We start from the raw sequence: 14630 nt of genomic DNA on the forward strand, positions 1-14630 counted from the left end.
GGGAACCAGGATAAAGGTTGTATCTGAACTTGAAAAGCTAAGTTTGTTTTCCAGTTTCTGATTAAGTAGGGCGGGGAGTTTATATAAAGAGGTGCGTGACCGTGAACAATTTCATTAAAACGAAAAATATTTAATTCTTTTAATTACTTGCACCACAGATTTCTTTTTTATACTTTAATCTTATACCAAGATTTATGACTGTTTACGTTTTTTTGACAAAATAATTTTATTAAACTGGATAAAGTTAGTTTTAATATATGTTCATGACTCATTTTTATTTTGATGTATATTGTACCGGACCATTTGAATTGTGGGGATTTCTTGATTCTTACTCATTATTTTTGCAGAAATCCATAATAAACGCAATCTCATCTTCTTACACATTCTAAATTTCTTTTATCTCTAAGTTTTAACACAACTAAACACGTGGTTTAAACTCTAGTTTTCGTCTATTCTTTCTTAAATATTTATGAACTTACAAAAGAAAAGAAAATTGTCTCTAAAAATGTGTGCGCTATACTGTACTGAACTATACTTCTGTACTGTACTAACAAATACTCTATTCTACTATGTAATGTAATTATTTTACGGTTTCCGTTTATTCTGTACTGTACTGTACTGTAATGTACTGTACTGCAATAAATTGTACTGTACTGTACTGTACTGTACTATACTGTATTGTACTATGCCATACTTTACTTTGCTGCATTGCCCTTGTACTGTGCTGTACTGTACTGTACTGTACTGTACTGTACTTTACTGTACTGTACTTTACTGTACTGTACTGTACTGTACTGTACTTTACTGTACTGTACTGTACTGTACTGTACTAAAATGATATTCCAGGGCCCAAAAGGTTATATAGCATAAATATGTGAAGTACACCTGCAGTATGGAAACAGTACAACAAAATGGCCGTTTTACACTTTTTTATAGTAAATTACCCTCTAATATATATTCTATTCTCTTTGTGTACTGTACTGTACTTGTACTGTACTGTACTGTACTTTACTTTACTGTACTGTACTGTACTGTAATGTACTGAACTGTACTGTACTGTACTGTACTGTACTGTACTGTACTGTACTGTGCTGTACTATACTGTACTGTACTGTACTGTACTGTACTGTGCTGTACTGTACTGTACTTTACTGTACTGTACTGTACTGTACTGTACTGCACTGCACTGTACTGTACTGTACTGAACTTTACTGAACTGTACTGTACTGTACTGTACTTTACTTTACTACACTTTACTGAACTGTGCTGTACTGCACTGCACTGTACTGTACTGTAGTTTACCGTACTGTTCTGTATTGTACTGTACTGTAGTGTACAGTACTGAAAACTAATAAATATAAAATTAATAATATATAAAGCGTTGAAAACATATATACTAAGAAATCGCAAAAAAACTACCCTGAACAAATAAAACATTATAATAAATCAAAAGCTTCTTTATTAATCTTGTCTATTTTTATATATATATATGTATATATACATCTATATTTTTATACATATATATATATCTAGGTTTAGCTGATGATGTATGGAAGGCGTGACTACTGAGAAAGGGGCGTGTCCAGATTTCAAGGTAGACTTTAAAGAAGATTTCTAACCTTGCATGGGGGGTCCCAATAATTACGAAACAAAAAAAAATAATCATAATAATTCCTTTTCAATTGTACAAATCACAGCTTCATTTACGTATCATTTATATCATGAAACTTTTTGATCTGAATATTTTAAACTTATGATTATTGAGACCCACTGTAGAATTAGTTAAGAATAGAATTAGTTTTACCGGAAGCGGAACTTGAAATCATTTAAATAAAGTCGAGAATTTTTGAATGAGATAAAGTTAAGCTTCACGACATTAACTCTATAGCAGAACTAAAACATTTTGAATTTAGTTTGCTTAAAAAGATCTGAGTTCTTGCAACAAACTCAAATTTTCTAATTCCTATATCTTTGCAACGTGGTGGTGTATATATTATATATTTTAAACTTTGACTATTTGATCAAACATAATTCATAGTTTGAAATATCAAAGGGTTACGACATTTTGTTGCAAAATTATAAGGATAAAAAAATCCATTGTTTGTTGCAAAAACTTAGTTTTTTTCAGTAATGCTTTGAAATATAATTAGGAATCCTAATAACTAAAAAAAGGGATTTTTTATTATTGTAATTTTTTACTTTTAAAACTAGATTTAGCACACCCTATACACCCTGTACACACCCTAGCACACCATAGCACACTCTAGCACACCATATCACACCCTGTACACCCTGTACACACCCTAGCACACCCTGTACACAACTTAAATTCAATCTTTTGGGATAAATACAATTTTATACTAAAACCACACATTAGAATTATTCTATATTTGTAAGCTTTTAGCTTTTCTTGATTCATATTTACAGGAAGTGAATTAATTTCATGGATATTTATTAGATTTTAATTATGGGTGTGTTCATGTCGACTATCTGATATCGTGGCGTTGCCAGTGCTAATTTTAAAATCGTCCAAGACTTGGCAGAAATGCCCTGTAAATCTGAGGTTTAAAGGGACTAGTCTGTAAAGGAAAAATGAAAGGGGGTAAAGGCTGAAAGCTAATCACTTTAGATCTTGATCGCGACCCATGAAAGTTTTATCTGATGTTCCTGTCTCGAAAAATTGATATAAAACTGTACTAAAATTATACGAAAGTTCATATATGTAAAATTTAGAAAATCTTAAACTTAAATCACGTGACCAGAACTATCACCAATGGCAGAGCAGTATACTGGTCACATGTCTCCGCCTGTATCACGTGACCACTTTACTGCACTGCCATTGGTGGAATTTCTGGTCAAGCAATATGGACGTATAAATAATATTATGAATTAAATCTATAAAAAATAGAAATAACAAATATAAAATTAGAATTGGAGTACACCTAATTTACAATTAGCTTTCTCTGGGATATCATCGTTTTCAGATTGGTTGCATATTTGCTGAATTTGATCTTTTTAAACCCGGACTACTTTTATGCAAAATTGTATATACATTAATTTTCGTATAAATTTGACAAAGTTGTAAATCAGTTTCTTGAGAAAGGAACATCAGATATAACTTTCATGGGTCGCGATCGAGAGCTAAAGTGATAAGCTTTCAGTCTATACCCCCTTTCAATTTTCCTTTACAGTTCCTTTAAGCTACCTTTTTTTTGCTCAGGAGGGGGAAGCAGTGTAACATTTTTTGAAAGTAATATCTATCTAATTGTTAAGATTCCAGTAGGTAACACACAAACACATGTAAATTGTACATTTCTCTGCTTTGCGATATAAATTCATTATATGATTATATGTAAAGTGTGCTCATGAATATTTCTTTCGAAAAATCAATATTTGACTAATATAATCTAATAAACATTGTCAAATTATATTTCGCATAGCGTTGAAATGATAAGTAGCTCGTCTAAAACTAAAGTAAATATAAATTCAATTTAGGATTATTGATCCCTGCATTCACTAAGAGTACTCTCTTTAACATTTAACGTAATTTAACAGCTTAAGAACTAGTTTTATTGTAGACAATAAGAAAGATACAAGGCTCTCCGCTAAAACCCTCTCTGTTTCTTTGGTCCGGGAATCACCGCAGTACGCCCTGAAAGCTTAGTTTTAGGTGCACAGGAATCCTAAGCACCGAAAGAGGGGTAAGCATGAGTAGCAATGTAGTTTATATACATTAAAACTGGTTATTGAAACGTATACACAGAGAAATTTTAAAAAAACTTATTTTTTTTTTACCAATATTACCCTATTTACCCACACTTTCTTTTCAACCTATTTTTTCCATCACACTACCCTTCAAACTACTATAGGCATCCAGATCTACTTACTAAACTACCCCTCACTACCCCTCAAACTACTATAGGCATCCAGATCTACTTACTAAACTGCTCCTCACTACCCCTCAAACTACCATAGGCATCCAGATCTACTTACTAAACTACTCCTCACTACCCCTCAAACTACCATAGGCATCCAGATCTACTTACTAAACTACTCCTCACTACCCCTCAAACTACTATAGGCATCCAGATCTACTTACTAAACTACCCCTCAAACTACTGTAGGCATCCAGATCTACCTACTAAACTACCTCTCACTACCCCTCAAACTACTGTAGACATCCAGGTCTACTTACTAAACTACCCCTCACTACCCCTAAAACTACTATAGGCATCCAGATCTACTTACTAAACTACTCCTCACTACCCTTCAAACTACTATAAGCATCCATATCTAGTTACTAAACTACCCCTCACTACCCCTTAAACTACTATAAGCATCCAGATCTGTTTACTAAACTATCCCTCACCACCCCTCAAACTACTATAGGCATCCAGATCTACTTACTAAACTACCCCTCACTACCCTCAAACTACTATAGGCATCCAGATCTACTTACTAAACTACTCCTCACTACCCCTTTCCCATCTCCTATCTATTATCAAATAATAATAATAAAACAAAATACAATGCACATTCATGATAATATTGACAAAAATAATAATTTAATATAAAAATATTCAATACTTTTTGTTCGTGTCTCAAACCAAATTCCTGTGTGTAGACTGCAGTATTTATATATAAGTTTGTTTATGTTCGAAAATGTAAACAATTGTATGCCAAGAAAAAAATTTAAATTAAAAACTAACAGGATAAAATATTCATGAAGTTGAATTTCTTCAAAATACATACAATTCAGACCTATCAATTAACGGTTTCCGTAATTACTCGAAAAATGTTTAAGTTTTGCTAAACCTGAATAATTGTTTAAATTTTTTATAAAAGAATGGTATCTTTCAAACGCTGCTATGCATAATGGAGGTTTATGTGGTTTAATTGTTTTATTGTCAAAATTTAATGAATTCCCAGTTGAACAATCCGATATAAAAAAAACTGTTATTTTAATCAACATCTTGCCAGAAATGAAGAGATACCAAAATAAAATGAAAAAATTAAAAAGAATGGACAGGAACTGAACACTTGTTAAAAATTCTAAATTTAAAATACCTTTAATTATATCTAGAAATTAATAAACACAAAAAGAGGGGAAAACAATAGAAAGTGAAAATTATGGCACCAAAATAAAAAGATGGCGACAAAACTAGGTCTCATCACCAGTCAGCTGATTTCTCTGTCATTTTTGACTGGAGACCTTCCAAGTCTGGCGCATTTACATATTTTGATTACTTTCGGAGAAATAACCCTGACTCATATTTCAAGAAGATGTAAAAAGGGGGGAGCCCTCCCCCCCTCGGCCCAACTACATTTTAGTAGTCAATCCTCCATTTTCTAATATTTACAAAAAGTATTTCAAATTTTAAAGATTTTTAAAATGTTTCTTGCTTTAAGATGGAGCAGAAATTCCAGATTCTCTATGCTACACATGAAAAATTAATAACGAATATGCCCGTAAAGGATGAATACTGAATATGCCCGAAAAGAATGAATAATGAATATGTCCGGTAAGAATTAATAAAAATATGTCCGGGATAGATGAATATTGAATGTGTCCGGAAATGATGAATAATGAAAATGTCCATAAAGAATGAATAATGAATATGCCCGAAAAGAATTAATGATGAATATGTCCGAAAAGAATTAATTATGGATATGTCCGAAAAGAATTAATGATAAATATGTCCGAATAGAATTAATGATGAATATGTCCGAAAATAACTAATGATGAATATGTCCGAAAAGAATTAATGATGAATATGTCCGAAAAGAATTAATGATAAATATGTCCGAAAAGAATTAATGATAAATATGTCCGAAAAGAATAAATGATGAATATGTCTGAAAAGAATTAATGATGAATATGTACGAAAAGAATTAATGATGAATATGTCCGAAAAGAATTAATGATGAATATGTCCGGGATAGATGAATATTGAATATATTCGAAAATGATGAATAATGAAAATGTCCAAAAAGAATAAAAAATAAATATACCCGGAAAGGATGAATAATGAATATGCCGGAAAGGATGAATAATGAATAAAACCGGAAAGGATGAATAATGAATATACCCGGAAAGGATGAATAATGAATATGCCCAGAAAGGATGAATAATGAATATACCCGGAAAGAATGAATAATGAATATACCCGGAAAGGATGAATAATAAATATACCCGGAAAGGATGAATTATGAATATACCCGGAAAGGATGAATAATGAATATGCCCGGAAAGGATGAAAAAATCAAAACAATGAATTAGTCTACAAATAAAGAAGAAACTTGTTAAAAGACATTTGAATCGGTTAACATATAATATAGGACCCTATGTGCATGAAACACTTGAATTATTTCTATAAAATTTATAGTTGCATCTGGAAGGACACTTGAATTATTTCTATAAAATGTTAAGTTGCATCTGGAAGAACACTTGAAAGTTTAATTGATCAGATAAAGTTCAGAGGGTCTTTTCCCCTAATTCTCTCTTTATGCAAATTTTGATAATTCAAGAATTACACTTGCAAAGTGGAGCGAAATTGGCAATTTTGCATATACTTGCAAATTAGGGCCGGAAACTAGAATTTTTTTCAATTTCCTGTATACAGTACTAGCTGGAGTGCCCGGCGTTGCCCGTGAAATGAAAAAAAATTGAATTTTGAAAGAAAGAAAAAAATTCTTGAAAAGAAAATCAATTTCTTTAGCCTTTGTTACCCCCAGGGTACCAATGGGTTTCCTCTAAAAAGTTCAGCCAATTTGGTTCAGCCGTATTAATAAATATATATATATTTAGTCCAGCCGTATTAATAAATATGAAAACTGAGAAGCTGCTCTGATTATTGCTTTATAGTTATATATATTTACATAAATATATATATGTATAACTGAAAACTGTTTCTATATCTAGTATGTACAGTATAACTGAAAACTCTGTCTCTATATCCAGTATATACAGTATAACTAAAAACTATGTCTCTATATTTAGTATATACAGTATAACTGAAAACTCTGTCTCTATATCTTGTATATACAGTATAACTGAAAACTCTGTCTCTATATCCAGTATATACAGTATAACTAAAATCTCTGTCTCTATATTTAGTATATACAGTATAACTAAAAACTCTGTCTCTATATCTAGTATATACAGTATAACTGAAAACTCTGTCTCCTGCCTGCCTATAATGATGATGCATGTGAGAAGGTATAATACTGTATAATCTGCCAAAACCAATATCAAACCAACTCATGACATGCACACAAAGATAATAGATAGATACTAGAGTCAAGATTACTTTAACAAGTGAAAACCCACAATTTTCATAAAATTGGTCTGTGCCCCCCCTCCCCTTCCCCCATCAATTTACGTATGCTTTTATTTTCTTATGAATAAGAAAAGATAAATAGAATAGAAGAAAAAATCATGGTATAAATTCTACTTTGTGCTCATGGACTGTTAATTTTATTTTTAGTAGTAGGGGGCAAAGCCTACACCCCCCCCCCCCTCTGTCTAAAAAATCTAATCAAATCCGTTTACACATCTATAACTGACAGAAATTTGGTTGAAAATGTTTTTTTCTCATTATAAAATCAGTTTTGGTTTGTATCAAATATCATATTCGAATCTTCAATATATTAAATATAGAAATTTATTCCAAATCTCGTGGCGAAGATCTCGACAGGGGTCCACTTATGAACTAGGACTATTCATGAAAAGGACATCAGAGTACGAATTTAATGAATTTGAGCCGCGTCTAAAATTCGCCAAAAGCCGGTTTCAATTGATCGCCGACTTAAATATTTAAACATGGAATACAATTTTAAGGGGAACCAACAATTTTTGAGACGCATCTCAAATTTAAGCCGTGGCTCAAATTCTTTAAATTCGGCCTTAGTAAAAATAGGAGGATAGAATTTTTGACTTTTATCAGTTACAATTACTGCTAGATTCTGTAATTTTAATAGAATAGAAAAATTAATAAATCCATTTGTTTCCTTAATTTCCTTGCAAGTTTATATTTTATCTGAGATTGAATGTAATCATTGATTTTCGCACGGAATTTGGGAAAATTTGCATAATTTGATAAATCGAATCTACGCGAATTCTGCTAATTGCATAAGTTGAATTTTGGGTTATTTCGTTAATTATTAAATTTAAAGATATTTGGATCATTTGGAATTTGACATACTATTATGAGTTGTAAGCCCATGGTTCTACTATATTAGTTCAACATGCATATATTTACACATTTAGTTGAGACGAAAAATTTAAGCATTTTGGATTGGGTTTCATTTCAATTCTATGGACTCATTTTGCAGTTTGTTTTTTTTTTGTTTTTTTTTTATCGGTTTGGGTTTGTAAATTTCGTTTTTTATCGGGTTGGGTTTGTACATTTGGTTTTTTATCGGTTTGGGTTATTATATTTGGTTTTTTATCGGTTTGGGTTTGCAGATTTAGTTTTTTATCAGGTAGGGTTTGTAGATATGGTTTTTTATCGGGTTGGGTTTGAAGGTTTGGTTTTTTATCAGGTTGGGTTTGTAGATTTGGTTTTTTATCGGTTTGGGAGTGTAGGTTCATGATTTCTTATCAGTTTGGATTTGTAGTTTTAATTTCTTATTAGTTTGGGATTGTAGGTTTAGTTTTTTATCAGTTTGGAATTGCAGGTCTGGTTTCTTAACGGTTTTGGTATGTAGATTTGGTTTTTTTATCAGTTTGGAGTTTTATTTTTTATTGGTTTGTGTTTTACTTTCTGGGTCTGTGTATCGTTTACAGTTTTATTTGTATATTTTAGATAGCGTAAATAAATATCAAATTTGAAATTAACAATTTTCATCCGCTTTATAATGTCCTTCAGCGCATTTCATATTTAAAAATGGAAGTGCATTTATTTCTTAAATGTTTCGACTCATTGGGTTTACACTTTTCAAGGACATTCCTGGTCTAAGTAAAATTGAGTGTAGCCTTGTGAATTAATTCATCCTGAAACTATTTACTGATTCTTCAAGTAGTGGTTTATCTTCATCACTTTTACACATCTACAACAGAGATATAGGTCTCGGTCTAGGTCTAGGTCTAGGTCTAGGTATTGGTATAGGTATAGGTATAGGTATAGGTATAGGTATAGGTATAGGTATAGGTATAGGTATAGGTATAGATATAGGTATAGGTATAGGTCTAGGTATAGGTATAGGTATAGGTATAGGTATAGGTATAGGTATAGGTATAGGTATAGGTATAGGTATAGGTATAGGTATAGGTATAGGTATAGGTATAGGTATAGGTCTAAGTCTAGGTATAGGTATAGGTCTAGGTATAGGTCTAGGTATAGGTCTAGGTATAGGTCTAGGTATAGATTTAGCTCTGGTTCTAGGTATAGGTCTAGGTATAGATTTAGCTCTGGTTCTAGGTCTACATATTTGTACGCCTGTTTAGGTCTAGGTCTAGTTATCTTTTTCTAAGACAAGAATCTCCAATTTTCGTATTCCATTATTCCACAAAATTCCCCCCCTTCCCCCGCCATCCTCCTTCTCCTTTAACCCATCTCTCCCCATCTCTCTATTCACATAAGTGGTTAGTTTCAAATCCATCAAAATTTGACAATTTTCCCAGATCCTACGCCGTAGACGGGCAAATACATTGTTTCAGCGGATATTCAATATACAGGGATATATTCAATATCCACTCAAGAGGTATATTCAAGATGTATATTCAATATACAGGGATATATTCAATATTCACTCCAGAGGTATATTCATGATGTATATTCAATATCCACTCAAGAGGTATATTCAAGATGTATATTCAATATACAAGGATATATTCAATATCCACTCCAGAGGTATATTCAATATGTATATATTGAATATAGAGGAATATATTGAATATAGTCATATATTGAACATTAAAGAAAATATAATATACTAGCTTGGGAACCCGGCGCCCATGATACTTATAGTTACGTACCAGCAGTATCCCTTGGAACTACAGGGTTACCCTCAAAGGATGAGACTGTAAAGACGACCCAAAACTCTTATAATATGACGATCTGAGATTTGATCGTTGGTTTGTGTATTTAATGGTGTATTTGGATGGTTTATAGAATGATACAAGGAACCCTGAATGTAAGAAAAAGGCCTCAACAAATTTCGTGCAATCATCTCTGAAGTCTCATTCTTTGAAGGTAACCCTGTAGATGAAAAGAGATAAACAGAATTAAAGGAATGAATAGCTCCACGATCTAACAATTGAAATATAATTACAAATCTGTAATTAATTCATTTCAATTTATCCTGTCATTCCTGCAGACGGATTCAATAGTGTTTCAAGCACAAGGATTCCCTATTATCAATCCGTGACCCCCNCCCCCAATATATCCCCTCCCCCTCCTCAAAAAAACTATAGACCTGAAACTTTAAGAGATTGTTAAATGAATTTTAAACAACCCTGATTCACAACACAGTTTATCTTAAAACTGATAATTTTTCTATAAATGTTACTTAAAGATTTTATGCAGTAGACAAAAAAGGAAATTGGTAGAATTCGACAGTTTTCAAAATAGAAAAAAACGATATCTTCATATTATTGTTTAAAAAATGATTTGAAGGATAACGTTGTGAGTCGGGTCTCTCTGTAATTAAACTTAAAATTATGAAAACAATTTCGTACTCGCATTTTCAGACTATTTTCGAGTTCTTCATTTTCTAGTTTTCAATCAGTCCATTTGTTAATGTTCAACTTTTTGTTTCTGTTTTATGAATCCCTCTGTAAAATTCTAAAATATTTTTTGTTGTTTCATGAATATCCCTGCAGGATTTAAAAATGTTCAGCTTTTTTATCCTGTTTTCTGAATATCCCTGCAGAATTTTTAAATATTTGTTCCTGTTTTCTGAATCCCCCTGCACAATTTTCAGCTATTTGATCCTGTTTTCTGAATCCCCCTACAGAATTTTCAAATATTTGTCCCTGTTTTCTGAATCCCCCTGCAAAACTTTCTAATATTTGTCCCAGTTTTCTGAATTCCCCTGCAAAGTTTTAAAATATTTGTTTCTGTTTTTAAATCCCGCCGGAGATTTTTCAAATAACTGTTAAGTTTTCTGAATCCCCCTGCAGAATTTTTAACTTTTTTCCTGTTTCAAAAATCCCCATGCGGCTGCAGAATCTTTAAATATTAAATTCTGTTTTTAAGAATCCCCCTGTAGATTTTTCAGCTAATTTTTTCCTGTTTTCTGAATCCCCCTGCAGAATACTGATCTGTGTATATTATCTTTAGTGTTTTGCCTGGATTGTCTGTAAGAGTAAACTCTCCAGTTCTGGTGATTCAGACAGTCTACAATCAGTGATCCTTAGAGCATAGAATATATTAGAGAAATCATTGATTCATAGAGCATAGAATATATTAGAGCATTCACTGATCCTGAGAGCATAGAATATGTTAGAGCAATCAGTGATCCTTATAGCATAGAATATATATGAGCAATCAGTGATCCTGAGATCATAGAATATGATAGAGTAATCAGTTATCCTTATAGCATAGAATATATAAGAGCAATCAGTGATCCTGAGAGCCTAATATATGTTAGAGTTATCAGTGATCCTTGTAGCATAGAATATATAAGAGCAATGAGTGATCCTGAGAGCATAATATATGTTAGAGTTATCAGTGATTCTTATAGCATAAGAGCAATCAGTGATCCGTAGAGCACAGAATATATTAGAGCATAGAATATTTATTTGAGCAATCAGTGATCCTTGTAGCATAGACTATATTTGAACAGTCAATGATCCTTGTAGCATAAAATATATTAAAGCCATCAGTAATCCTTACACATACATTTCGTTTGGCATGCAGTCCCGTTTTGCCTCAAATATTATGTAAAGACGACTGGAAACTCTTAAAATAGGACGATCCAAATATTGAGATAAGTTTTTTTCCCTTGATGGAGTCTTTTAATGGGTTTTTAAATGATTTTGCAAAGAAAGAAAGAAGTTTAAAGCTACAGGAAATCTAAATATAAGAAATCAGATAGTATAAATTCCGTACAGTCGTCTCTGAATCCTTTGTGGGTAACCCTGTACTTTAGCAGCAATTAAAACGTGTTAAAAAAGAAAACAAATATTCGAAAGTATATTCAAATTATAAAAAGAAACTACTGTTGACGTATTAAACCAATTAAATTGATTTATAGAATATCTTAAGATATCAGCAAAACAGCTCTTGAACTTTAAAAAACAACACGTGTTTAAAATTCGCGGATTTCTTGGGCCCGCCGTTCTGCCGCCATACACCCAGAACACTTATCAATCAGTCATTTAATAAAAATAATTTACAAAAATTAAACAAAATGTTTTAAATCAAATAAATTATACCAGCATTGAGCCAGGCGCCCCAGCGTCAAAAAGATCAATTTAACATTTCTAAATTAAATAAAATCATGAAAAAAAACTATAACAATCAACCCTTTTGCAGATATAATCATTTCGACATTTAGCTGAATGGTGTTTCCAAAATGTCAGCTTCAAAACCGTTTATTCTACCAACATCCAAACCAGGGAGCATTGCGTCCCGGATTAAAGATCTACAAGGTTAACCTAGCTATGTATATATAAGTTTTGGCGTCAATCATGTAAACATGCCATTTTTCTACAGAGGCAGCTGTAGTCTGCAGATTACATAAACATAATGAATCTTTCATGAAATTAAGAAAGAAACAAATATTTTTCGTAATATATTGTTTTTTCTGATTTATCATTTTATCCTTAAGTAGGACTATTTGATTCATACTTTTAATACAAATTTGACCAAATCACTTTTTCAGTTAGCTCTATAAACTGATGAATGATTTATTGATTTATTAAATTGGTGATAATCTAATCATGTAATTGATTTATCAAATAATGGATCTTTCTATTGTTTATTTAATTTTCGATTTATTAGAATACGTTTTTGTTTGTTTAATAAACAGGTCTATCAAGGTATTAATCATTTGATTTTTTGATTGATTGATTGATTTATTGAATTAATGTATTGATTGATTGATTGATGTTTAGGTGGGGATAGTGACTCTAGAGATTTAATTCGTCAGTATAAACCAACTTACAAGGACTTCACTCCCTCCAATAGCTACAGGGACAGGGACTCCATCTTCTCGAAGAACTCCTTCAACTCCTCGAACCAGAGATACAGGGAGAGCTCTGTGCCCAAAATCAGGGAATCCTTTATGTCCAGCAGAATTGAAAGGTGAGTCATAAACACAAAACAAAAATTTTGATAAACAGATTTCATTAAATATATTTTTATACGTTTAAAGGGATTGTAGGAATAATTTTAAAGTACCCTCCCTTTATAGAGTTGTCTGATTTACTACGGTACCAAGTATGAAAGAGATATCCATATATTTCTCTTTAATAATCGATTATTTTCAATCGTGGTTTCTATATATAAATGACTAGGAGATTTATGCTACAAAAACAACATAGGAGGTTGTTAAAAGTAAATACTTTTCAAGCAAGAAAAATGACGATTTGTTCTAAATTATTATTCATTTTTAAGTTACTGTTGTGACTCAGATATGAACCTCTTTAAATGAAGGGAGTCACTTAACTATACAACTATAATCCCTATAATTTTATCATTAAGTTAAAGTCTAAACTTAATAAATATATAAATATAAGAAAATTGTTAAATAGTTTTATAATTGTTGGTTGTAAATCAATCAGTTTTAACACTTTATGCATTCTAATTTTACATGTTTATTTTTACAAAAATCCTTTAAACTTCGGATAATAACATTAAATTCAACTCAGCTTACATACTGACAACTGGGACAGATTTGGATAATTGACTTCTTTTAATACCATGCAAGGCAAGATTCTAATATATGACTTATTACAGACCTGACAGGGAAATATTCTAATTGTTGACTTGTTCAGAGACCTGATAGTGAAAGATTCTAAAAGCTCACTTTTTTAGAGTTCTTGCAAGGAAATAATCTAATTATTGACTTGGTAAAAAGCTTGAACGGACACTTTTAAATTAATTTTAACTTTTCAAAGACCTTGCAGGAAAAGATTCTAATAATAAACTTGTTTCAAATCTTGCAGGAAAGATTCTAATAATAAACTTGTTTAAAACCTTGCAGGAAAGATTCTAATAGTAAACTTGTCTAAAACCTTGCAGGAAAGATTCTAATAATAAACTTGTTGAAAACCTTGCAGGAAAGACAATAATATTTGACTTGCTCAAAGACATTTATGTAAAGAAAGAGAAGAAAAGACACAAAAGTTTACTTTTGCAGAGACCTCGTTGGGAAAGAGTCTAACAGTGCTGAGAAAAGTCGAAGTTTGGACTCAAACTCCAGTGGAGTTTACAGTAATAGGTTAGTTTATAGTAATAGTTTTGTGTACAGTAATAGGTAAGCTTATAGTAATAGATCAGTTTTTAGTAATAGGTCAGTTTACAGTAATATGTAAGTTTACGGTAATAGATCAGTTTATAGTAATAGGTCAGTTTATAGTAATAGGTCAGTTTATAGTAATAGGTCAGTTTATAGTAATAGGTCAGTTTATAGTAATAGGTCAGTTTACAGTGATAGGTCAGTTTACAGTGAAAGGTCAG

At 31.6% G+C, this 14630-nt stretch overlaps 1 protein-coding gene across 1 annotated transcript in view; it reads left to right on the forward strand.

Annotated features, from left to right (window-relative positions):
- The window catches only part of LOC111705322 (putative protein TPRXL), a 21592-nt gene that overhangs the window by 5440 nt on the left and 1522 nt on the right, over positions 1–14630 (forward strand). Inside the window, exons 2-5 of the mRNA XM_023477823.1 lie at positions 9476–9480; positions 12481–12598; positions 13064–13253; positions 14311–14391. Coding sequence (XP_023333591.1) covers positions 12523–12598; positions 13064–13253; positions 14311–14391 — 347 coding nt within the window. The 5' untranslated portion in view covers positions 9476–9480; positions 12481–12522. The remainder of the gene's footprint in view (positions 1–9475; positions 9481–12480; positions 12599–13063; positions 13254–14310; positions 14392–14630) is intronic.

Source organism: Eurytemora carolleeae, unplaced genomic scaffold, assembly GCF_000591075.1.
Source record: "Eurytemora carolleeae unplaced genomic scaffold, Eaff_2.0 scaffold635, whole genome shotgun sequence".
NCBI lineage: Eukaryota > Metazoa > Arthropoda > Copepoda > Calanoida > Temoridae > Eurytemora > Eurytemora carolleeae.